This window comes from Macrosteles quadrilineatus, unplaced genomic scaffold, assembly GCF_028750875.1.
Source record: "Macrosteles quadrilineatus isolate MER2022 unplaced genomic scaffold, UCM_ALF_1.0 Scaffold_2__2_contigs__length_208266976, whole genome shotgun sequence".
In the NCBI taxonomy this organism is placed as follows: Eukaryota; Metazoa; Arthropoda; class Insecta; order Hemiptera; family Cicadellidae; genus Macrosteles; species Macrosteles quadrilineatus.
The window spans coordinates 128,698,448-128,726,333 of NW_026542595.1; the positions used below are offsets into that span (position 1 = coordinate 128,698,448).

Consider the following 27,886-nt stretch of genomic DNA (forward strand, 5'->3'; position numbering starts at 1 on the left):
TGCTTCCCCGTTGCTAATGGATTTGTTTGTTTGTTTACATACATTACACCCCTTCCTCCCATCATAACCCGAGTTTGAGCAGTCAGTTCGTTCTAAGTTCAGTCAGTTGGTGTTGGTGTTGTTTTTTATTCAAATTCAAGTTTATTTTCGATAAGTGACTCTCCGTGTTATTGTTATAGTGAAATCGTGAGATACATAATAGGTACCACATTATTTGTGATTGTGGTTTATTTGTAGCCTGCAAACTCTGCTATAGATATTTTAGTTAGGATCCTGCTGACTGAGTTTAGTCATATCTTTACTCAACTCGATGCTATTTTGAAGTCAGAAGAATGCCTACACTACTTTATAAAAACTCTTTTCTTCTTTTTAAAAACTAGCTTTCGAACCACTAAAAATGACTGAAGAGGAAAAAGAAATCCCAGGTTAGTATTAATTGCCTTCCTTTTTATTTTTCGTGTATAATTTGTATTCAATTATTGGTATGTTAGGTACCGGTATATATTTAATTATTAATAAAATATAGTGTAGGTAAGTGGCGAAACTTTGATATCTGCCTCTACTTGATTATCGAGCTACAATTACAGTACCGTCAAATGGGGCTACTTTGAACATGGGGGCTACTTTGAACAAAAAACACTAAAATTATAAAATCATGATTTTTACTATGTTAGAACTGAAAAAAAAATTGAAAAAATTCCCTATTGTAGTTTGTACCTTTTAGTAATGTATTAAATACAATTTTTAAAAAAGGAATTAATTTTTTCAAATTTTTATATATATATAAAACGAACCCTATTTTTTGCGTTTTTTTATGTGTTTAAAATTGTGTCTGTCTCCGGTCACAAAATGAATATTTTTTAACACAGCATTTTTTTTAGGAATATTTTATTGATTTTTAACCTAGTCCTTAAATTTCAAGAAGCTATTTATAAAATAAAAAATAGTAAATTTTTTAAAAATTACCTCTGCCTTTTTTATGTAAAATGGGGCTACTTTGAACGCTATTATTTTTGGGGGCTACATTGAACCTCATTACAGTCTGTCTCTACTGTCCTTTTTTGTAGCTAAATCATGTGTTCTTCTGTTTGTTTTTCATTCAAACATAACCTACAAATACCATGTGCAACATTCACATTGTGTTTTTATATCTGATTCAGGTTAAGTTTGTTTGTCTCAGTTAAGTTGTTATTAAATTAGGACAGTTTTGTAAACAAGTAACAATAATGGTTAGAACATATAAAAAGAAAGTGGGTGCAAGATCTTACAGAAATTACAGTGATGAACAGTTGCAAGAAGCAGTCAAAAAGGTTGCAAGTGGTGAGGTTAAGTTTAGGGATGCAGTCAAGCAGTATAAAGTGAGTACAGGTACACTTGTAAAATATGTTAGAGCATTTAAGCAAGCTGTAAGGGATCGTCAGGCAGAATCCCAAGTTGAATCTCAAGATGAAAATTCCGAACAGGAAGGGGAACAGATTGAGTTTATTGTGAAGAGAAAGAAATCTGGCCACCCAGTAATTTTAAGTAGTGAAGATGAAGCGTTAATAGTCGACAATCTCATTGTATTAAGTGAATGGGGATACCCGCTTGACATATTTCAATTGAGATGCCTTACTAAATCTTATCTAGATGCCCGTGGTCTCACAATACGGGTATTCAAGGACAATCTACCAGGAAGAGACTGGGCACTGTCTTTTTTAAAAAGACACAAACATATCTTAACCCAAAGGATGTGTCAGAACATCAAAGCGAAGAGGGCCAAAACTTCACGGGAAGATATTGAGGAATATTTCGCTAATCTGACAGAAACTTTAGCTGGAGTTCCAAATGGGAATATCCTAAACTATGATGAAACTAATTTGGTAAATGATCCCAAAAACAGGAAAATGATTTTTAAGACTAAGGTTAAAAGGCCTGAAAGAGTCATTAACTACACAAAGTCGGCTTTTTCTGTAATGTTTGCTGTTACAGACTCAGGCGTAACACTACCACCTTATGTTGTATATAAATCGGAGGCAATTTGGAACACGTGGACCGAGGGAGGTCCCCCCGGAGCAAGATATAATCGTACAAAAAGTGGGTGGTTTGACGAAGTGACATTTAGGGATTGGTTTTTCACAGTAGTCGTCCCTTGGGCAAAATCTGTGAAGGTATCAAGTTGGGTTATTGTTGAATATGCAATGAAAAAAAGCAAGAAACACTTCGTGGGACAAGTCACAAACATTACCGAAGATGGATTCAGAGTAAAATTCACACGGCAAGCTCTTGGCGGTTTTATATGGCCAGAGCAGGAGGATTATGACAACATTCCTGAACAAGATGTTCTCCAGGTTTTGCCAGAACCCACTACCAACAACAGGGGTATCATGAAATTCAGCAGAATTTCATTTGCTGGGTTGAACTTACAATAAGGCAAACCTGTGTTTCTTGTAAATATCCTGTAAATAGTGAAATTTAGTGATGCGTTAAAAAAAAACTATGAACAATGTGTTAGTTATATATTTTTTTCTTATAAATAAAGTCTTTTAACATTATTTTGCTGATTACTTATCAAGATTAAAGTGACAAGAAACCCTCATGTTATTTAGTTGAAACCTTCAGGACATTTCAGGTACGTTGCTGTATTTTCTTGAAAAAAAAAAATTTTGTTTTGTTCCAAACTATTTTGTATTATATATTAAATTGTTCAGAATAACCCCCTCTTTTAAGTTATGTATCAGTTATAGCCCCCAGCCTAATAACATAGCTGCCTCTATGCTTTTAGTATGGTGTATCAAAGTAGCCCCATCTATGGGGCTACTTTGAACGGCCATATTTGAATTTTTTTTCAAGGTAAATCAAATTGCAAATTTTTTTTGTGTAAGATATTTTGATAGTACAAACCTGTGCCATGGTTAAAAAAAATAATTCATCTCAAAAAGTTCTTTAGTATAACAAATGTTTAACAAAATATGTGTTTTTCGTATCAAAGTAGCCCCATTTGACGGTAGGCCTATCCATTCAATCGATAGGCTAACACCAAACTTCCCAGATTAAACCAATTGAATGAAAACATTCTATAATAAGTTTAACTTATTGATGGTAATTCACAATGTGATAGAGTTGGATATCAAAGTTTTGCCGAGTAAGTAAATGTTTGTTGGATTAAGTTTAGATTAACATTTTTGGCCTGGTCAACGTTTGTTTAGCATCGATTCAAATATGAGGAGCAGGATTGTCTTTAAGTTTTAAGCACTGAGAGGTTAATATATTTAACTTTACTGTTGCGTGTGGGTGTGATGCACCAAAAATGTTATGAAAGGTTACAAAAATAACTAGGTAACATGAACACAATTGATGAATTCACAATGAAAACTGTTTAGGCCCTGATAAGTTAAATGGACCGTAACTTATAATTTCGATAACAAATTAACTAGATCTATAGTTAGCCTAAATACGATTACAGTAAGTACTATTTCAAACTATACTACATGGTGTAATACGTGGAGGCGGGACCTGCCTCGTACGTCCTATGGAATTAAAATTATTGATATGGCCAGACATAAGTTAAGTTAATACTTTGTAACTTTGAAATGGCGACCATACGAATGTAGGTATTTTATGCTAGGTAAGTATGAATGGAGATGAGTGTAGGACGAGTGGCGCGATCTTGTAGTCTTGTTAGTGACTAAGGCCAGCTCGTTTTTTGTGTCTAGTTCATGTAGGTACAGTGACACTGGGCGCTAGTGTTAACAAATTTTTAGGGTTGGTTGATATTTTAGGGTTTATTTCTTGATTTGTGCTTTACTATTCGGTTAACTAGGGGACAAGTTATTGTTTAAGATTAAATATCGTAACTTAGTAGAAACCGAACCACATTTTTGCCTTGTAATTAACAAATTGGTCTAAATCCTTAAATAGAGTTACCTTAATCTAGAATTGGTCTAAGTAATTACCAGGATAGTAGGTACTGCGGATAGTTGTAGTACTCACTAGTGCGGATGTTAATCCACACCAGGGAGTATTGCATCCACAGTTTGTGACCTCCTAGTAGCTGGACAAAGCCACCATCCCAGTCTGGAGCTATAGAGAAGGAGGCTTATTGATATTGAAGTTAAATAAGTAGGCCGAATTAGTGTTGATTCTGTATAATTATTAGGGTAAGTAGGCCTAATTTAATTCATTCCATGTATTTTTTTCTTTGTTCTCAATAAGTTATTTCAGTGGGGATTTCAACTATTTTAAAGTGAATTGCCCATATAGGCAATAAGCTATACCCCTATTACCCTAGGTAAGTTAGGTCTCGTAGTAAGCCCTGGACCCGGGACCGATTTTCATTTTGTTTCGAGGTTTCCAGAGTCCAAAAAATCGCATATATATGTGTGTGTCCGGTAGCGGGATAACCAGAGCAAAAATCATCCGATTTCGATGAAATTTTGTACAAACGTGTAAGCCTACGTTTATTAGAACGAGTTCACAAATCAGCACGCTCGGACTATGGGAATCGGGTTTTATAGAGTAAAAATTGGTTTTTCACAATTTTGTAGAGCTTTAACAGAAATAATGTTGTCCAATATTGAACCGTTGATGTATGCCTAACAATTATGGAGGTAATGTAAACATTAAAATTTCCTTTGTTATTCATATGCATAATAAATAAACTGTTGTAGTTTGATTGTTTATAGATATATTATTTAATCAAATTTGACAATTTTGTTTGTTTTACACCAAAAGATATCATCATTCTAATAAAAAAAAAACACCTCTTTAGGCCTACCTTCTCTGTAGCAGCTAACCTATTTAACCTAAGTAGGTACCTACTCATGAAAATTAATGATTAAATATTAAATAATTCTCACAATTTAAAGGGAATTTTTTAGTGGAAGTCCAGCCAGGTAAATGGAAATTCGCTTAGTCTGCAGGTTTGATGCTGTGAGGTAATAACTGATGATATAACTGTAATAACTGTTTTGTGTCATTAAACCTGTCAGTTTTATAACTAGTTTTGGTTTAACTAAGTTATTGCATTTGTGAGAACGTTTACAAACTAAAGATTCCGGAATGTGTTTCTCACATTGAAATAAAAAATAAGATCAGCCTTTTAACATTGTAACAGTCAGTAGTCATTGTTGTGATTTAAAATTACACTTCACAATCAATTCCAAGGACTTTAAGTTGCCAGTTTTTTAAATATTTTTATTGTCGCAGTATCTCTTATCTCTATGTCAGTTACCAAGACTATGTAATATTTTCAGCAAGTGGAGCTGTGTTCACTTTCGGCAGAAGTCGATTCGCCGACAATATACCAAGTCATTTTTTCATCAAGAACGACCCGATTGTTGACGTAGACTGTGGGGATGAGCATACAGCAGTTGTATGTCGTAAGTAATGCAAAAAGAGTTAATTATTTTACTAATATTAAATGTGAAAATTTGGATAGACAGAAAACTACTGGACTGCTTGGGATGAAATTTTGCAGAAATATAGCCAATACATTGCAGATTGACATAGGCTTATTTTAATTTTGCATCTCTCCTAGAGGTCCTTCCTCTGGCTTCAAAATTTACCATGTTATTGAATACACTTAATATTATAAATATCATATATTAGATTAGGACAAATTATGGGTGTTTAAAGTGTTTATATATTATTTACATTGTAAAAATTTGTTATTTTATAAGAGGGATGTTTCAAAGGAAAGGTACTTCAAATTTTGTAAGTAGACTTTTAACCAAAACTATTTTTCAAACGAGACTATAAATATAATAGTGAGATCGTGTATCAGAAAAATAACGAACAAGACGAAGTAGGTAGATGGAAAGACCATGTAGCTTAGTGTTTGTGGGTTATGAAAACATTAATCTTTGATGGTTGTTGTCAATATTTGCTGTCCACGCCTTCCTTCGTCAATCAATAGACTCTACAACTCTTGCTGACCAGCGACCAGGCCACAATTTCTTGGTTACCATGTGTTATACTAGTAAATTAATGGTGAATATTTTTTTCACAAATATTAAAATGAAGCCAGAATAGCTGTCAGAATAAACATGCCTATTCAAGGTTTACAATAAACTTCTAAAACTATAATTACAATACTCATTATTTATAAAACTACATAACTCAGACACATCATTAAAATCATCTATACAATCATTTTTATCAATTGGAGAAGTACAGACTTCCCTATCAAAAACTTCCTTTCCGTTTTTCCCCAATATTGAGGTAGATTTTCAAATGAAGGAAGTCTGTGGATGGTTATTGCAAAGCTATATACTATACTTCGCTCACAGTATTTAGGCGGTTTGAGGGAAAGTTCTCCCACAAATTTTTTCTGCTTTATGTTGCAGCTTATTGATTTTTTGACAAATCTCCAGCTATTGAACTGTTTTGATGGCAGGAACAAGACATGGAGAGGGTAGACCTAAAACCACCTAGAAATATTTGTGAACGGAGTTTGGTTGTATGAAATTACAGGAATAAAAGATCACTGCCAACTTATTTTACAGAAATAGTTTTTCCACCTAAAGCCACCTAAATATTTGTGAACGGAGTTTGGTTGTATGAAATTACAGGAATAAAAGATCACTGCCAACTTATTTTACAGAAATAGTTTTTCCACCTAAAGCCACTAAATATTTGTGAACGGAGTTTGGTTGTATGAAATTACAGGAATAAAAGATCACTGCCAACTTATTTTACAGAAATAGTTTTTGAAATGAGGGAAATTATTGTATGCAGTAAAGTGTCAGCATTGCATGTCTAGCTCTGGCTATTGATTTAGATCGGGCTGATAACTGTATTGCATAATTGTGCTTCCCCAAGAAATACATTCTCTATGAATACATTTATGGAAACTAAACATTGAGTCAGATTGAGATAAACAAATTGCATTAACACCTTCTATATTGTTTTTTTACTAGTACATGTATTAATTTTTAAAATGTTAAGTAAATTAGCTGTAAACTGTGTTCAAAATACAGTTGACATATTTTCCAGCGGTATTTTTGTTCATTAGGCATTGGCATTGCTGTATGGTATTAATTTAAAACAGAAAAATACTGTTTTTAATTGCAACAATAATCACAGATATACTAGTTGCCAAACTTGCTCATTTCTAAAAAAATGTATTGTAAATATCAAAATAATATTTTGAAATTGAATTTGAATATTGGTTGGATCTGTAAAAGAAGTTGCACATGTAAATGGAATGGACCTTTATTTTGTTTCCTGCATTTTTTAGTATTTTATCTGTTTATTTTTGCAAAAAGTGGAAAACCTGATAGAGTAATTAAAACCCATATTTACCATAAACAAAGCCTGACTATAGAGAACATTTATGATTTTTGTTAAACATTGATTTTTGGTGAGTTGAAATCAATATGTTTTTAAAAAATCTATGTAAAATCATTGACTAGGGTGTCACCCTGTTTAAAGTCAATGGTAAAATGTAAAGTTTTTTTATATTTTTGTCTATAACATAAATATTTGTAAAAGTGTTAATGGTTGTATAACTTTTGGTTTTATTATTAAGTGGGTCACTATTTCTTGAATTAACATCTAGTTACATTATTTTTTGTTGTTTTAACCATAAAATCCTGTCTGGGTTGTTTTCGTTAATTATAGTGGCTGCATGAAAAATAGTCACAAATCAAATTGTTGACTTAACAGTGTTACCGCAAAATTTATTGCAGTACTCAGCACAATTCAGCGGTTGCATGTTGTGTCTGTTGTTATGTATTATTCATAAGCGGTTGGTGTCTGATTGGTTGCAGAGAACGGCAGAGTGTTTGTGTTTGGGAGTAATGAGTGGGGACAACTTGGTCTCGGACACAAGTCTGTCGTCGCAAAACCCAGCTGTATTAAGAGTAAGTTTTATTATGTCTCAGCCAGTGGTGTATTGGGGTGGGAACGTGTGGGAACTTTTCCCAATGAACTTGTGTATATTGGTAAGCAACCTGTATTTTTCCTCAACAATGGTGGGTTTTTCTGCACTGGAAAATTTACGACTGCACCACTGCCTCAGGCAAATATACATATCTAGTTATAGTATTAATAGAGCCATTTTTGTGAAAATTTGATTTTTCCGTTATTTTAAGGACTTGAAGACAAATCCCATAAAAAATCAAAATTAAAAACACGTGGACCATAGATTAGTATCCGCACATACCAAATTGGAAATTGGATCATAGGTATAGTTTGTAGCTCTGTACACATTGATTCAATCACACACACAGAAACCATGAAAACCATTTTCTTTAGGGTTCTGGGGGACCCAAAATGAATATTACCCCGTTAAATTTGAAAAATGTTTGCAAATATTACTGGACTATGTGTATTGTGTTGGGGAAGAAAATTAAACACTAAATGTGCTGATCACTTAAAAAATGTATAAACTTGTATGATGTTGCAGGTTTGAAACCTGAGCAGGCGACTCACGTGGCTTGCGGGAGAGCCCATACACTTATTAGCACAGGTAAAATTTAATTTGTATGACTATTGATTCTAATGTCTTGAATATTATTGAAAATCCAACATAATGCATAGTAAATATCATGCAAGTGCTCACGGAATCTAGTAATTAGTTGTGTAATTTATTTACATTGTATGTTTATTAAATGTTTTTGATAATTAACTTTTTATTTGTATGAGTATTTTCTATACAAGTCGGGGAAGCTGAAGGATTTATTTTTTACACTGGCAGACCGTTCTTGGTTTCAAATAGAGATTGACTTCTTAACAGTGTGGAGATCTGTGGGTTCTGTTAGTCTAATATTGCTACTATTTTAGACTATTTCATATCACACTAAGTTTTTGAGAACAGGCTCTTCCTTGCTCGTCACAAGTGCTCAACATACTAGAGCTGAAAACGTACGATTGTCCCATAAGCACATTTCCTCCTTAGTTCTTTGTGTTTGGATCAAAGACATCTTCCTTCCTAACTCAAACCCTCGATTGATTGAACATTTTTTGTCAATGACTGTGAAATATCCTATTTTTTGTATACAGTAACATTTCTGTGTCTTCTGTGCATGAACTCTTTCCCACTCAGGGGAACACGATGTCCCTAAACAATTTTTTATGAAGTTTGTGTATTTTATTTTGGATTGTTATGTTGGCAGCGTCAGGCAAGTTGTTTGTCTGCGGCAGTAACAGTGACGGACAGCTGGGAGTGGGAGATACAACAGACAGAGATGTTCCCACTCTGGTAGACGGAGTTGAAGGCACAATAGAACAACTTTCAGCTGGTTGCCTGCATTCTGCTGTGCTAAACAGTGAGTTATCAAAACTTCAGTTGAAATTTAAATTCTTACTAAAATAGTTATATAGTCGCCAAACATCTTTTTGACATGTTAGTATGAAAATTAGTCATAAATATTATGTGCTGTAGTTGAATTTTTGCGAGGTTAGCAGCCTGGTTTGCTAGTCCTCGTGGGCTTGAGAAGCCTGTATGTCGGTTGTACTAAGCAAATCAATGGGTGACAGTTTAGTACAAAAATTACAAATTTTGAGGAGTAAACCGAATCGCAAAGCTATGACATCGTGCCTTGGTTTTACAATCAGTTGCACCACCAACTGAGCCACTGACTTAACCAGTCTTAATGATAGAAGAATTTTATTGGAATTTACTGGCACAATTGAATTTTAGATAGTGTAGATCAATGTGCATGGACCAGTTGTAGAACATGCTTGGGTCAAAAATAGTACGTCATTGAGTAAGCCGCTCAGAGATTGAGCTATTATCAAAACTTAGTTTTTTTGCTGCAAATATCCCAAAATCCCGTTTTGATCCCGCATATAGTCAAAAGTCCCGTTTATGGGGTAACAAATATTGCATATGGAAAAACTACCTTCTACATCTCTTGGATAAGTGATATAAGCCCCATTAAGATGATTAGGAAATCAAACATGGGTTAAAAGAGTAAACAGTTGTACAAACAAGTTTTACACATTTTACTGTGAGACTAATACGATGTTCCTACTGAAGAAGTTAAATGTTAGTGGTCTTTGCTCTTCAGAGTTACTTAAAATTGTTAAGCATCTCTCGATAACTGGACTCATTGTTATAGTGTTCCTTCTTTCTCAAGCATATTTGGCCACAAAAGAAGAAGAAATAATCATTTCAACATGTCACTTTCACATATTAACCCCTTCGCTTACAACGACGGCGATCCGCCGTCGCGCTCCCGTTAGCCATTGTGTGAAGCGACGGCGAATCGCCGTCCGCTATTAAAACCTGTTTGTGCCGAGTTAGTTCCCCAGAAATCCAATAGATCGCATATGCTTCTTGTTCTATGATTTCCAGGCTTTCTTTTGGTTATATTTTCGTCATCTCAGTCCAGTCCAATCGGCAAAAAAACTGAAGTTGAAATGGTGCAACTTAGCAGCTGACGACGTCTACTCTGGTTTCACAGCTGATACGTTGTTGTGTTTACTTCGACGATGTAAACATTGTGTTAGAGCCTTGTTTTACTTTATTATTTTATTGAAAAGTGTAGTTATCTTATAAAATAAGTTATAGAATTTACTTAGTGTAAGTTTTTATCAGTATTTTACTTTTTCGTCGTTATAATGACTGAGTTATTAGGCCTATAATGTCGTGTTTCACTTCGTCGTGATAAAGATTGAGCTACAGTATCTTGTTTTACTATATTATTCAATTGAAAAGCTTTTGTATAATACGATGAGTCTTCAAAATAACTTGGTATTCGTGGATGAATGTGGAAAAGAGTTAGATGAAAGTGACATCATAAAACTTATAGGGGATTGTGACAGTGACAGTGATTGTGACTTGTTTGAGGAGAGTGGTTGGAGTGATGATGATGATTTGGAAGGGAGCAGAATTCAAGTGAGTAATAAGTCTAATACGCCTATTGATTATGAGACCACAGTTTCCCCAGAACATAATACTAATTGTGTTAGGCCTAGGCCATTAGAAAGTGACCAGTTGTTGCTTGAACAGCCTTCTTGCAGCTATGCTAGGCCTATGACCCCTCCAGATGCCCTTACTGTCCAATATAATTCAGATTTGTCTAGTAGGCCTGAAATATTTGATCAGCATGTATCTTCTCCATCACGTGATGAAGAATTGCCTAAATCAGTCCAGTTTCTTGATCGGTTATACCGCGGTAGTATGAGCGCGCCTTCTCTCTCGCCTACACCGAGTGAGGAAGCTGACGACCCTGGTTTCCCTGACTCTAGGCCTATAAATGATATAGATAGTGGCAGGCATAGGCCTATGACCCCTCCAAATGTCCAATCTGATTTAGATTTGCCTATTAGGCCTGAATTATTTGACCAGCTTGCATCTTCAATCGTGCCTGCCCTCTCACCTACACCGAGTGAGGAAGCTGACGACCCTAGCTTTCCTGACCCTAGGCCTAAAAGTAAACCTGTTAGGGGCAGGTCTAGAGGAAGAGGTAGGCCTATAGGAAAAAAAGCTATTTCACAACCATCTAAGCCTACTAAAAGGTCCAAAACTCAAACTAGTAACGATACAGCTCCACCAAAAAAGAAGAAAAAGGAGGGTTGGCAGTGGACCAGTACCATAGAAAGTAATATAATAAATAAAATCCCTTTTACTGGTTGTCCTGGTGTTAGAGCAAGTTTGGCTAGAAGTTTAGGCTCAGCTCCCTCTGAATTAGATGTTTTCAATGCGTTTCTTGATAATGACTTTTGGCAACATGTTGCAACAGAGACTAATAATTATGCCAAAGAAACAATTAAGAAAAAGAACGAAGCAGGCGGGGTAGGAAAAACTATATACTCAGAATGGTTTGACACAACTGCAGATGAGATGGCTTGTTTTTATACACTGTGTGTCCTTATGTCGCTTGTAAAAAAAAGAACCATACAATCATACTGGTCGCCTAATGCTGTAACTGAGACCCCTTTTTTTCGTAAAGTGATGCCATTCCGCCGTTTTTTGCTACTGTCCACATTTTTCCACCTTACAGACAATAATAGGAAACCTGTGAATGATAAACTGTGGAAGTTAAGGTACGTTATTGAGTACATGAACAGGAAGTTTTCCCATCTGTACATACCTGATGAAAACATAGCTGTCGATGAGAGTCTTATGAAGTTCCGAGGGAGGTTGGGCTATGTCCAATTTAATCCCAAGAAGAGAGCCAGATTTGGCATAAAGTTTTACAAGTGTTGTGAATCTGGAAGTGGTTATTGTTCTAAATTTAAGATCTATACTGGAGCTGAAGTCAAAGAAAATGTACCGGTTGAAGAAGGAAGTGGGGATTCTACACAGGAGGAAAAGCTGTTAACGAGTGAGGCGATAGTCGTTGAAATGACAAAAGATTTGGCAGGAAAAGGACATACTCTGACAATTGATAATTGGTACTCCTCACCTCTTCTCTTCTATAGACTTAAGCAAATAGGTTTCAATGTAATTGGAACAGCTAACTGGTGGAGATCAAACATGCCAGAGAGCTTCAAAGAGGGTAAACTTAAGTTGGGCGACTACGAGACAGCCTATAGCCACGATATGTTAGCAGTAAGGTGGCAGGACAAGAAGCAAGTTTGCATTTTGTCTACCTTTCATCAAAAAGCTGACAAAAGATCAACTGGCAAGAAAGACAGAGTTACCCAAGAAATTATAACAAAGCCAGAACCAGTGATCTACTATAATCGTTCAATGGGTGGAATTGACCGCGAGGATCAGCAATTAGCGTCGTTTCCTAGTATGAGGAGGTATGCTAAGGGATACAAGAAGATCTTCTTTTACATAATGGACATTGGCCTTTTTAACTCTTATGTAGTGTTCAAAAAATTAACCAGAAAAAAATTGGGGTTCAGTGAGTTCAAGGAGAGGTTTGTCAAGCAAATGTTTGAGTCGCGACAACTGCCACCGTACAATCGAAGAGGACGATCATCCAACTCAGAAACACCTCTGAGGCTCCAGGCAGCAACTTGGGGACATTTTCCTAGGCCTATTCCTCCAAATGAAGTCAAACAAACACCTTCAAGAAGATGTAAGGTGTGTAGTGCCCAGGGAAAGCGCAGTGACAGCCGATGGGAGTGTGAGCTCTGCCTTGTCGCACTTCACATGCCAGAGTGTTTCAAGGCATACCACACCAAAATGAACTTTGCTTGACATTTGGTGAGTTTTTATAAGTGTCATACAGTATTATAGACTAGTTCCAAAACATATATGAGCCCTATGTAGCTAAAAATTACCAATAAAAAAGTTTTTTTTAATTTTTTTATTTTTTTATTTTATTTTTATATGGTATAATAAAAAATTATAGTTATATTTTTTTGGGAAATATTTATATATTTTGAATCTACATTTAATTTTGAATAAGAAAATAATAATATCTTGCATATAAATAGTAAATGTTGCCTGAAAAAAAATTAAATCAGAAATGAATGAAACTAGCCACAACAAATTCGTTTGTTTTGGCCTAGGCGGGTAAAAAAAAAATCATAAGTGAATGGGTTAATCAATCAAAAAGGGAATAATATGATTATTTAAAATTCTGAAACTGTTGTACCATATTGGCTTTTCTTCCTAAATGTTTTGAATTGTGTTACCAGACCTCATACATACATTAACTTAATATACATTTGATGGAAAACCAACTTAGTTAATTATCCATTTATCTTAACTAATAAATAAAAGAATATGAATGTCTGGACTATCTTAGTCTAGTCATGCAATGCAATATTAAAGAGTATAGACCAATATTTGTTTAAAACGGTCAACTTTCCTCTAACATTAGGGTCACTATGTCATATGAAAACTTTATAAGTTTGCTGACGGATTCTTCTTTACCTTGGGTTGATGACTTGTGGTTACTGGTACTCATCAATATTGAGTTACGGGTTTACAATAAACCAAATATATGACTTTCCAATTTATTTGGCCATAATATAGGTAATTTTATTCAATTTCATCAAAAAGATTTGATTTTTTATGAAGTATTTAAAAATTTTTATGTAAATTTATGAAGTACAGTAGACCCCCTCTTAACCGACCTTGCATAAACCGATAATCGGATTGTCCGTTCTCCATCGTAAAATATTACAGTTTGTTTTAACCGACCTTGTTTTGAGAACAGTTCAGTTTAACCGCCGCTTTCTAGGAATCTTGGCATTTCCGCTCTCGCACTCGGCGATGGGAACCATACGCTTATCTCCACAGGATGTGACTAAGAATAAGTTATTTATGCCTATTCATACAAAAAAATATGTCTCTGAAAACAGCTGCAATTTTGTAATATAATCTAGAATTATCTTATGCTACAGTAAACTAACAACGCAACTTTTAGGGTGGGCAGGGGAGGAGGGTTATTGATTCCAAGGTCAAGATAGTTTTTGGGACTCGAGCTTCCAGTAAAAAGCTATGTCTCGTAACAAAATGGTTGCTAGTATCTTTAATTTCAACAAAAAGTTCTGTAGGCCTACTGTACTACGATAGATTTGGGAAGCATCAATTAATATTACAGTAATAAAGTTATCGAAACAAGAATTTTTATTGACTCTTGCCTACAACTATAATTTATTCCACTGAAACTATTTGACCGTGTTTTGTGTTTATTTGTGATTTTTCTATCAATACGAAAAAAGGAGATTAGCATAGTTTATTTTATATATTATGAAAGTACGACTTCAAAATAATGATTGTATAATTCCAAATGAATAGCACTTCATTTTGTTATGTTTTTGTTTTTAGGGAATGCACGTTTTAACCAACCTTTTGAGTTATCCGATCTAGGTCTGGTCCCATTAGGGTCGGTTAATAGGGGTCTTCTGTAGTATTTTCAGGTGTTAAGGGATTGTTGAAGGTACATTTTGTTGTCTATTAAATTTTAGGATTCAAAGGCCGATATAAGTTATTGGATACAAGTAAAATAACCAATCCTTAACTTACTGTTAATGGGAACAGGTAACCTTTGTCTATTTTAAGTTCTACACAAATTTGTCGCCAGTTTTTAAATAAAATTGGACGTAGTAGAACTGAGCTATCAACAGATTGCGCTGATGTAAATTTCTGATTACTATTCTTATGCACCATTATCCCCGTTTTAACCAAATCAAATTGATAGGATGGACTATTCTAAGCTATAGCATCTTATGTTCCATTAACTATTTCAGTAACAAAAAATAAGGTAGAAAATGGAGGTGCAAGTTAACAAAACCTTCACCGATTAGTTTTCACTGTTTTCAGTAAAAATGTTGACATGACATTTCCCAAATATTTTGTCCTGCTGGTTATTGAAGTAAACTAATTTCAACACTAAACATATTCATAAGTGATGGGGGTTTTTCAAACCAAAATGTATCCTATTAAAAAAAAATGTGTCAAAGGTCGCTTAGTATCACTTGCGTATTAACTTTTGTCTTCTCCCGACAGGCAAAGGTGAAGTGTTTGTCTGGGGAAGTAACTCTGACGGTCAACTTGGACTAGGAGAAGACGTAAAGTCCGTCCTGACACCGACGAGGCTTCATCTCAAGGACAGTGTCGCCAAAATATCCTGCGGATATTACCACACGGTTCTGTTGACAGGTAATTTTTTTTTCCTAAAGGCTGTTAATTGAAGTATTACAAAGGCAAAGTCCCTGATATATTTACTGAATAAAATCATGATTGGAGAATGGTAGGTAAGAGAATATACACAACCTGAAAAAGTGACTCTTTTGAAAAAACGAGTAACTGGGGCTGGAGAAGGTCCTATAAGATTAACTGGAATCAGAAAGCAGGTGTACTTGATAAAGATCTTGTTGGTTGGAGTGAATTTCATTCCTAGTACCTTTAGATTATAGTATGAGTTTAGATATAGTAGTTTGCTCAGTGGGGTATCTAAACAACACTGGTTTTACCAAGGGGAGCGAGCTGGTCTAGCAGACCGCAAGCCTTCAATCCCTGAGGATCTGGGTTCAAATCTCACCAATCGCCAATGGATTTTGTCTAATTATGCTGTGGCCCTCTAGACCTAGCCTAATGAGTAAAACTGTTCAAGCGGACTCTGGTGTAGAATATGAAGGGACATAAACAGATGGGATTTTTTTCAGAGGAAGGTCAAGTGTACGTGTGCGGTGAAGGTGAGGGAGGCAAGTTAGGCTTAGGAGTTACAGAGAGTGTCCGTGTACCTACGGTGGTTTCTCTCGATGCTTGGCCTATATCCATCACCGCTGGGGGAAACCATACATTTGTGGTTGCAGGTAACTGCTCTTTTTTCTTATCTTCTATAGCACTTGAGAATAAACTTCTCATCTAAACTCAAACATTGGTTTTTTATAACAAAAAATATGGCCATTTATGTCCTTTAAGCCAAATAAAAACATACAGTTGCTGAGTTTGTTTAAAAAGAAGGTATTGTTCGTCCATAATATTTGGTTATAAACATTTTCAAAATCTCCAAACATAGTAGTACGTCTTAAGTTTTATAAAAGAAAAATTTATTAACTGCTCTACTTTCTTGATGTGGTATGAATAAGAACGTAACCTTTAAAGATTTTCAAAACTCTTGTGTCAGAATGTCTCAAATACAATGCCTTCTATTCCATTGAGGAATATATTAGCTATGATATGTCAATCTGGTATTGAATATACTTTTGTATAAAAGCTGCCCCTTTTTGGTGTTTTTCCCAATAAAAGAATAATAATTTAACTAGTTTTTTTCCCATAAAGCCTACTGCTAATTAGAAACCACCACCCAAATTTGCCCCCAAGTTTGATATAAATTTTCGTTTAAGTTTTTCTCTAATTTGACTGTCGTATCATCCAGTTGATGGCAAAGTGTACGGATGGGGTAGCAACCTAAGTGGTCAACTGGGGCTGTCGACCAATCAGAGTGAAGTGTACGTTCCGACACTCATAGACTCTCTGGCTGACAAAGTGATCAAGGAAGTAGCCTGCGGGGAGAGCCACACTGCTTTTGTCACTGGTAACCTACTGGTACTATAAGTTACAGTGAGTTTAGAGGTCAAGGGAAAATAAATGTTTAAAATATCTAATCATGATTGCAGACATATTTGATAACGATTAGTGAATAAACAGTGTCAGCAAACTGTCACATATTTCCTCCCTCCAGCTTGTCATAAACCCTTATAGGTTGAGCGGTGGGAGTAACTATGATATTTTATCTTTTATGGATGGAATTCCTTTATGTGTTTTTGAACCACAATTTTAACAACATTGGAGGTTGTACCATTTTTTTGAGTTAAAAGAACCATTAAGTCATACTTACTTACTTACTTCTTACTTCTTGGTACGTGCATCCAGCTTCAGGTAATGCCGACCGCACGGTGTCTCTCATATACAAGGTTGGCCAGTCTCCAGTAGGTGGGATCAGTTAGGATTCGTCCAAGAGTACAGTCAGGTTGGAGTCTCTTCCTCAGCTCATCTCTGATATCCAACTTGCGAGTGCAATGAAGGAGGATGTGTTGCAACGTTTCTTCTTCCGTTTGACATACCAGACACAGGGGTGACTCAGCGAGTTGGAAGCGAAAGAGATATGATTGGGTTACAATATGCCCCGTTCTAGCTCTTGAGGCAAATGTTGACACAGATCTTGGCAAGTTTTTGTAAATGTCTGTATTGTTGGGTTCCTTGAGCAGGTCATACAGATGGCGACCAGTTGGTTCATCTTTCCACTTCTCTACCCATTTTTGCGTTAAGAGTCTTTGAGATGCGGCTATGCAGCTGGTAAGTGTTAGTTCCTTAGATGGTATAGGGTGCATGTTGGTGGCTGCCTTCGCAATCCTATCAGCTTTCTCATTTCCTTGCAGTCCGCAATGACCTGGTATCCATTGGAAACAAATCTCCTTGTCTGTGGACAAATTCAGGAGATGAAAGATTTCTTGAATTCTGTGGTAGTAGCTTGAGGGTTTATATTGCTTGAGTAGTTGCAATGCACTTTTAGAGTCGCTGAGTATGCAAATCTTTTGGCTTTCAATAACCATGCAGTGGGCAACCGCTGCGTTGATGGCAAGGAGCTCTGTGTCAGTGCTGGAACATGAATTCGCCGGAACAAAGAAGGACTCGTTGGAACGTTCCGCAAAGTAACCGGCTCCAGATTTGGATTCTGCAGGGTCTAATGATCCATCAGTGTAGATCTTATAATAATCTTCGTAGTTTGACTGGATGATCTCGAGGGCAGCAGCTTTTTGTATTTCTATTGAGTCTTTCTTGGATGTCATTTCAGGGAGGTCCAATTCAATCCTTGGTGGGCAAAAATTCCATGGCGGGATGGAGTTGACAGTTGGGTAGGGCACTGGTGTTACGTTTGGTGTATTAACAGTTATTAAAGTTGTTTGGTGATTGAAGGAAGATTTGTGATGGTCCTCTTGTAGGTTTGGTCTGAGAGCTGGATTTGATGTAGGGTCAGCAGATATATGAAGGAACTTGTGCCAGATCATTTTCTGGATGAATGTTTCCAAAGGTTCGATGTTTATTTCCATTTCCATTGCTCGCACTGAGGTTGTCTTAAGGCATCCTAAGCAAGTTCTTAGGGCTGAGTTCTGGATTGTGTTTAATTTACTTAAGTGTGTTCTTGCTGCAGAGCCCCAATTAAGTCCATTAAGTCATAAAGTTTAGAAAATATAGTTTAAGCCGTTTTTGTGAAAATTTGATTCTTTCGTTATTTTATGGAAGGATTTCACTTGAAGGTTTCTAGTAGTCTCAAAGTATAGTAGTGTTACTACAAAGATCATTTAAAGGAGCAAGGTTACATATTAAACCATTTAGCCTAACTTCAGTCACTCGGAGGCTTTTTCATCATGAAATTATGTTTTTCATTTAAGGTTGCAGGAGTCTATGCTCTACAGGACCAATGGCAGTACCAAAGGAAGCGGTTTTTCCGGTGCAATCTAAGTACCCTAAAACTGGTTAAATCATAAAAGTTTTAGTAATCAATTAATTCTTAGCAATTGGTTCCAAAGAATTAACTTAAATTTGGGTGAGCAATGTATTTAGTCACGTGATCACTGGTTTCAAATTTCCCACGAGAAAAGTTGTTTCAGTACCGCCCACTTCCTGTTCATCCAGTCCGGATAAACTGATGTGGGGATGAAAATTATTCGTTTAGTTTAGAGAGGTGTCACTTCTGCCGAGAGTAATCTGGCTAAACCGATGTCCAGATAAGAGGGAGTCTACTGTAGGCCTAACGTCATTGAAATCAGAATTTTGGTTGAACACCAGCTAAACTGTAATGTTATTCCTGTGACAGAGCTTGGTGAGTTGTTCACTTGTGGGGAGACGAGACATGGCAAATTGGGTTGTGAGAATCCAGGGACTGACCCCAACTGTGTGAGTGAGCCGACCAGAGTCTCACGGTTCAAACCCTTCACAGTAACAAAGGTCAGTGAGGAAGTGTGTTATATCTACACATTTTACAGTATGTCCAACATTTGTTTTTACAATATTTGTCCATTTATGTTCTGAAATTTTAACTTTTAATAAACATTTTTGAAAATTTCAGTTTCCTGACACTTGTACAAAAGAGTATCATGTTGAAAATTTTACAAATTTTATTTCTGTAAAGATTACTTCTTCAAGTTATTGCCTGATTTGTTTAGTGCATTGATTGCAGTTTTGACACCTAGGCCCCCTTCACACTGGGCCACCATGGTGGCTACGTTACATTAGCATTGATTTAAATGGGACATCTTCACACTGAGCGTTTGTGGCGCGGCCGCGCGACCAGAAATGCGGTGGCTCGGGGTTGCGATTTTCAAAGACACCAGTCTGGTGGTGCCACCACGTCGCACCATGGTTTCTTATAGGACTATTCACATTGGAGCGCCACCCGTCACTAGCAGCGGGCATTACTCAGTCTACTAGTGGAGTGCTAAACGTGCAGATCATGAATATCGGTACGGATAAAGTAGATACGGAGCGTTTCATATCTATATAAATAAAATTACAGTTTTGTCTGTACATTGCTTAGAATCATGCATTTTTTGGTTATTTTTACGTTTCATAGCCTAAGAAAGCCGAAACGAGTCTTATCTCAATTTCTGTCTGTATGTCTGTCTGTTTGTCCATTCTGTGACTGCGTCTGTAACGCCAAAATGTCATTTTACGCGGCCTACTCCTAGAAAACTAGAGTACCGATCAAGGTTCTAATAATTTTTCTGTATTTACTGGATTGGTGAGAGTGTCTTTAAGTGAGATTAAAAACGTTGTGCCTTACTTATCAGCTTTAATTAATCGCAAGTGCAACGATTGTTCTTGAGTTTTGATAACCGGGGAAAATACCATGAATCAGTGTTGTATTAGTGCAAGGAAACTTACATTTTTTTAATCATCGTCACCAATACCGTACCTTACCAATACCTTACAAAGGTTTCCACTCATTGACGGCGCTTCAAGGACAGTTGTGTTAAGTGCAAAGTAAAAAATCACAACTGCAGTCAGTGGGTGATCGTGGATGTTGCTGCGATCTTGGAAGATCTTTCTGATTTCGCTGTGATCGTACCGTAACAGAGGTTTAACTTAACAGATGTAGCTAAACTCGCTTTTCCAATGTGTCACTTTTGGTTTCTACTTACTTAGGCCTAAATTTCGACAATGATATCGGTACTTTTCCTACTTAGGAAATAAAACTACAAACGTACAAAACCCCAGATTTGTGCGTTATTCTTCACATTTCCTCCAAATATTTGCTAGATATATGTACCGATTATTGTTTAGAGATTACGTAATCTTTTAAATAAGAAACCTTTGTTTGGATAAAGGCGGTTTCTTCAAACTGTCATTAATATGTTAACATTAAAAGCTGCTTACAAATAATGCTATTAATGGGAAATAACTTTGATTTTCGAAAACAAAAAAAAATTAAACCAAAGGAGATTAATAACTTCGGTACTGCGCCACATCAAGTGAAAGTTTTTTTTTAGCAAACCATAGTGATTTTTCAAAGCTTTATGTTGTTAACGTTACATGTTACATGTTTTGTGTTCTGTGTATTTATTTATTTATATATTTGCAAACAGATTAACACCTATAATACAGTTTGATTAGAAGGACAGTTTGAATTAGTTGTAAGTACTACAGTTATTTTCTCAAATGTAAACGTTGGTAGCAGTAAGAATAATTTTTACATACAAACACATCACTATTTTCACTATTTATTTATAAACACTGCACCTTATTGCTTATTAAATTTAATTGATGTCTTACTGTATAATTTTTAGCGTTTTCTGCCTGGACTCCAAAATGTTGTGTGGACTCAATTCTGTATTTGTGTGTGTATGTCTATTATTGGTAACGCATTAATGTCATAACTAGTGTACATGTTGCTCGAAATCGAGAAATTGCAAAGAAGTACAGGAGTTATTTCAAAACGAATAACAGTCATATTTAAAATTAATTTAAAAGAGTCAATTCAAAGATTACCTTACCGGTGTGTAACTCAGACCATGTTTATATTCATTATTATTCGTTTATATTTGTCTGTTCTGTAGCTGCACGATAACGCCTGCACCGCCTCCTGTCTTTCGTTGTCGTCGCGTCGCAGGCATTTAAAAGAGAAAAAAAACAACAAATAAACAAATTATAACTACATAAAACAACGATAAATGCACAAATTTAAGTTACAATCATGCTAACACGATCCGTAATAGCGACATAAAACAACGATAAATACACAAATTTAAGATAACAACCATACTAATATGATCCGTCTTGGGGGTTATGTTTACACAAACTCAAATAGTAAATAAATGTACTCAATGTGTTTCATTGAATTGAAAAATAAATAACATCAATTAAATTATACAGCTGATCAAAATGTAAACAATTATGTTCTCCATAAGGATAACATGGGAACTATCAAAGCTATTGGGGCAGAGCCCAAGGTACTTTTTCAAAAATGTAAGGCCAGTTTGCAAATCTACGCGACACGCTCTTTCCAATGAGACGTCAATGGATAAAATTGGTTGAGAAATGGTGAAGGAGTTCAACCGACAAAGTTTTATGTAGCGTATTAATTATATAGATTTTTCGTGGAAAAGACGAGAGCACCATTGTTAATAGAAATTTCAACCCGAATAAAGTGTGCAATAGTGAGGTTGAGGTAGTGTTTTAACTACTTTTAACCAGTGTGAAAAGTAACTTTCAATTACAGGCCTACCTTAGGGCTATGCCTCATAAATCTATACTGTAAAGCAATTCCTTTCATCATTAGATATCAAATATGGACTAACACGATCGGGTGACATTTAATTGCGAAGCATTCGTTTTGGCTTTGAAACTGTCAGATATTGTATTTGAGAAGGTTTACCTATATGTATTCCAAACAATTATAGTTTTGCCATCATATCTGGAAAAATGCACACTAAATATGCAAACCAACTCCTGTTCTGAATATAAGGTTTTAACTTACCACAAGATTCCCGTACGTAGAACGGGCAAACAGCTAGTTGGAAATACAAAAATACATTCTTGGGTAAGTGTAAAACTTGTCAGGGTTATTTCTAAGGTATTGGTAGTGAGTGAAAAAGGTCCCTCTGGCACTTCTATCTCTTAAAAAAAGATGAACCCAGAAACTAAGTTTTTCCTTAGGTTTCTCAATTTCAAAAATATATATGCTAAAGCACCTGCTTCTTCGACGTCCATGATTAAACTGTGAGATTTTCAGCTGCAGCTGCATTGGTGGCTGAGTTGGTGGTTCATGCACATTTTGACCGACCACCAAATCAACCACCGGTGTCGCCACCATGGTGGCCCAGTGTGAATAGGCCCCTATTGTTGAATGTTTAAATTTGGGACATAAAAACGTAACCTAACCTTCTCAGGTGATATTTTAATAAAACTGAAGTTTAAGGAATGACTTGTAATTACGAACAATAAATTGGTTTGCCAAGGTGGTTATTCTTGGTTATGTTGAGTGTGATGAATCTCTTCGAGAAATAAAATTATAGTATCGTTCTGTTTCCCAGAGACTTTATATTCTATTCGGAAGAAAACAATTTTCCTATATTTCTTTATCGTGTTTGTAGAAAATGTTGATGTAAACTTGTTTTCACATTTTCATTAAAATTTCAGTCACAATCTTGATGTTTTCAGGTGCGTTGTGGTGGGTGTCATACCATGGTTCTTGCATCTCCTAGAACTGACGACATTGATGACCATCTTAGCAACGGACACGTCAGCAACACTATGTTGCAACCCCCTGAGGTGAGTCATGTTTTCTCAATCCAATTTACATCCCCTGGACTCCTTTACTTAATTTTACATCCTAGGACGCTAGCCTATAGAGGAACTGTTAAAAATGCTTCTGGCTAGATCTAGAGGGTTGTGGCATCATGCAGATGGTGATTGGCAAGATTTGTACATGGGAACTTGGGGACCAGGGTTTCCACCCGTCCTGATTCGATTGAGACAGTTTTCTAACGTTGTGGTGAATTTGAGATCTAGTTAATGATACATCACTACCAAATTCCTTATTTCCTCAAGAGTTTTTTGAAAAATGTCTAAGATAACAGATTATATTTAAAATGGTTCTGCACATTATTAGGTAGACATAACATCTCCTCCGATGAGAGCTCTACCACCACTACAGAGAACACCACACCTCAACTACATCTCAGAGGACAAGGTGTCTAGACAAGGGTCGGCTGGTTCGGTACCAGAGTTGTCTGTGGAAAATGCATCTGAGAATGGGGAGGTTGTGGACGGAGAAAATGGGGACAATGAGAAACTTTCGATACCAAAGTCCACTCCAGAGACAGTCTCTATCAACGAGGTAAAAAACTGTAGGGTTGTCCGTAAATTAATGTCTCAGTCAAGCAAGCTCGTTCATACTCCCACGAAGTATAAATCATTATCTGTTCTGAGTACATGTGTATAGAGGAAACATTTGGCAATGGTGTTCAAGTTGGCTGAAAGTTTGGAACAATAATTTTTTTGTACTTATTCTAGGGGTAGTTTGTGAGTTGTAGTAGTGGAGTCCCGTTTAAGCATAAGTCTAAAGCCTTAGGTCCAAAGATAATCTTTCACCTCTTTAAAAATTTGAATTTAGCCTCTTTTTTAATTGGAATTTTTATCCAATCATTGAAATTTTTCCAGGCTACTAAATGTTTTGTTTATGTTAATTATTGTATTCTTCATATCATTTTTTGATTGAGAATTAAGTTTATTTTATTAGAGTATCTCGAGTTTTATTCCTGAGCTCAGTTCAAAACTTCTTTTAAATTTGTGGCCTTTGGTCAAACCAAGACTAGACTATTTCTAAGCCTTGAAACAGCATTATCACTACAGGTAGACATTCGAACGTTTTTTTAATTTCTCGGCTATGCATTTTAAATTTATAAATTAGTAATTGCATTGATTTTTACTAAGTTGTAAATCTTTTTTAGAAAACGTCGGAAGTGATTGAAGAAGATAACAATTCAATAGTGACATTGAAGGAACAGCAGGCTTATGACGAGATGAAGACAAAAACAGTTCAAGCAGTGACTGAACATTGTGAAATTGCAGTTACTAGTAAGTATTTGTCACTCGTAACTTGTACAGACTTATCCAATTGCTTGGTTAAGTAAAATGCCTATCTCTTGTGCCAAAGTTAACAATCAATATCAAGAAATATAAATATTTTTTTCGTTCAAGATGATAAAGATAGCACAAAATTGTGTGAAAGATATCATAGTTTAATAAGTAATAACAGCGGTTACCTTCAGGGCTACTTTGGTAAAAGGGCCTAGGAGCGCAAGTGGTTTTAGGTTTGTTTGGGGGTACAAAGAAGAGAAAACATCCTGGCAAGGAAAAGGGGGAGGGGTGAAAATATCTCTCAGGCCTGTGGCGTACCTCATATAAACCATAGGCATGGTTACCTTAGTTTCAAATATTAGTTGATAGATATAGATTTACAGAATTTCTCAAGCGGCATTTCCTCCAACTTCAACTCTATATATATTATATAATAATGATTTTGTATTTTATGACCGATTATAAACCTAGACTAACATGCTTTTGTTTCTTAATTTACAGAAGCAAAATCTGCCGTTGAAAAAAATATTACAGGAGAAAATGGATTAGCAAAAAAACTAGCAAGTGCCCACAAAAAGGTAGAATTTGTTTTTTTGTACTTCAGTGTGTTATGCTATCATAAAACGTAAGATGTTTGATATTTTTAGCTTACCTATGTTCTTGTTCTTAGTTTTAGCTATGCAATATGGCAACAAGAGTTATAATTTTCATACTTAATTAATTCTAATTGACTTATTCAATTTTCTTGACCGACCTATCAGACCAACCTCTAATCATACATTTTGCTACTTTTTGCATGCCCTTATTAGTATTCGCAAAAATTTTTGCTACGATTTAGATTTTTGTGATAATAAGATGAGAAAAACGTGGTAGAATTAGACACGATTCCTTAAATAATTCATGAAGCAATGGCAGCTTAACCCTTATCCGCATTAAGTACCCAAAGACATATTTGGCTCATCAGAAATGAATATGATGATATGATGAGTAATGATTTTAGAGGTTTTGGATTAAATCAGACGCTTTAGGAGGTTTATCCTAGATCGCACGCTAACTTTAAAGGTGATTAAAAAAAAACAGCAAGGTTAAATCCGTTACATTCATATTTTATACATATTTGCCTCAATTGATTAACTGACATAAAATGAGGTTACTAACCTGTTGTCAATCAATCCTATATTTGTGTTGTGATGACTATAGTTTCGGTGTTAACCCTTAGAGTGCCAGGCAAGAAATAAAAGTAACGCTCAAAAAATGCCAATGATTTTTCCCGAAGGTCGCGCTAAAAATGCCGAGCGCGATCTGGCGATTTTTAGGTTAAAATTTCGTAAAAATCGAATTTTCGATATTTCGACCAACAAAAATTGATGTATCGCATCTAGTAACTTTCGACTCAATGTTAATATATGGGTTAAAAGAATCCGAGTATCCATTCGGTTGTTATGACAACTGTTCGATCATTACGAAACGTCCGGTCAGCCGAACGTTGGCACTTTTGGCTCGTTCTAAAAACGTCCGGTCGGCCGGACGTTGGCACTCAAACGGTTAAAATCCCATTTTCAAATCTTCAGTAGTCAAATCGACAAACATATCTTCTTGCACTTGCCGTTGTCAATAATACATTACACATAAACACACACGGAAACATTTAAATTTACAAAATTATGTACAATCGCTCTAGGCCAACCAAGGACAAAACCAGATTGTGTATAATGAAGTGAAGATTTGAACATGGGGTTTTAACCCCAAAACTTTAGTCATCACAACACAAATGGATTGATTGACGTCAGGTTAGTAACCCCATTTTATATTAATGTTTTAGTTATTTTCAATTTCAATTGTTTCATAGTCTATTGTATTTTGTTTCAGTCAAAAATGTGCACAATTTTATGAGCAGCAAGTGGATCAGCAATAGCCCTGTGATGAGTAGTATAAAGTACACTATATGCGTGCCTTGCACAAACGTAATCTAGTCATGACTGTTTTAAATCAAAATATTATATTCTATGCTTAGCTGTAAGTGTCCAAGAGATGAAAAAGGCGCTTAACTGATGTTCGTACCGGTGTCTAGTCAATTATTTTAATTTAGTGGTTTTCTACGGTTAACAAGTAATGATTTTAACAATTGTAACTTATCTACGTTTTAAAAGATATGCATTCGGTCAATTTGTAGTTTTGTAAATGCACAAGTTATATGTGTGGAAATGGTAATTAGTTTTATATCAGACTGGCTTTTAAACGGCTTTTTATAGGGGATTTTACCAGAGTTCGTAGATGAGGAATTCCTGTCAGGGACTGTACGGTATTTTGTGATTCTTACCTGAAATTAAAATGCTTTCTAACTTCAAACTAAAGACTATTTCTCAAAGAAAATGTTGATCTGTTTACTTCGACTAGACAAAAGCTTAGTTACATTTTTAATAATTTCCTATGATTATTTGATCAGTGTGCTTAATTTTTTAAAGTGTATATTAGCTTTTAGCAGTACCCGTACTTTATAACGTTTTCATTCTTTGTGAAATCGTTTCTGGATAAAGAACTAACTGAATTCATTCTGGTTCATTTTCATGATAATATGTCTTCCCACAAAAATCCGTGGGTATATTTTCATTTCTATGGGTGGTAGTTTGTCCTGGATAGTAATTTGACATAAAATTACCTACTGTTATAATTATTAATTTGACATTAGTCTCTCAAACTCTCAATATGAATGGTTCTTTAAGGTGTATGTAAAGCATTTTTCAATAGTAACCTAAACATAAGAATAAGGTTTTACTAGTCTGATGTGAATAACAGAATGTACAATGCTGTGTTTAGTGCCTACATTGAATAGCAATTTTGTAAATTGTATACAAAATTAATAATAAATTGTATTTGGTGTTTGTATGTTGATTGTTGTTTTGTTATTATTAACACCCTCAACTGTATGGAGTTGTCTCTTTGTCAGTGACAGAAATATGGAGTAGAGAAACAAATTATTTGGGAAAGTGATCCAAAAGCTGTAAAATACAGAGTTTGCAAAACAATATTTTCACAACGGATAGAGTTTTGTAGAAACGCCAACAGTGAAATCAGCTGATTTAGCGGGAATAATTAAAGCAGAGTACTCTGTTATGTGTACTGTTTACAATAATTGTGGCAACATGATCATTTTCACGCAGTAGCAGAAAAAAAACACATTTTTTTAGCACATTGAACATACAAGGTACTTTAACAATTATCATCCGATTTTAGGTTTATAATTTCAATACTAATGATCATATGGACATGAGGTTAATTTTATATTAAGGGGATAGCTAATAGTTTTTTACTTTCTCCCCCTATACCATAGTATATGGAGAAAGTATTGTTTTCGTCAAAATTTTCGAGTTTGAGTTTTGAGTGGATATATTCGTTTTGGGTCCCCCTGGACCCAAAAAAGTGGTTTTCGAAGTGATGTCTGTGTGTGTGTGTGTGTGT

General features: G+C 35.5%; 1 protein-coding gene across 1 annotated transcript; it reads left to right on the top strand.

Moving 5' to 3' along the window:
• Window positions 1–27,317, top strand: LOC128986202 (X-linked retinitis pigmentosa GTPase regulator-like). The gene is made up of 14 exons (XM_054406414.1): window positions 1–425; window positions 5,235–5,360; window positions 7,752–7,844; window positions 8,390–8,452; window positions 9,099–9,251; window positions 15,347–15,499; window positions 16,006–16,155; window positions 16,722–16,880; window positions 19,164–19,294; window positions 23,006–23,116; window positions 23,457–23,684; window positions 24,298–24,424; window positions 24,929–25,005; window positions 26,297–27,317. The coding sequence occupies exons 1-14, from the start codon at window positions 398–400 to the stop codon at window positions 26,318–26,320; spliced, it is 1,623 nt and encodes a 540-aa protein (XP_054262389.1). The 5' UTR covers window positions 1–397; the 3' UTR covers window positions 26,321–27,317.
• The last annotated feature ends 569 nt before the right edge of the window (window positions 27,318–27,886 follow it).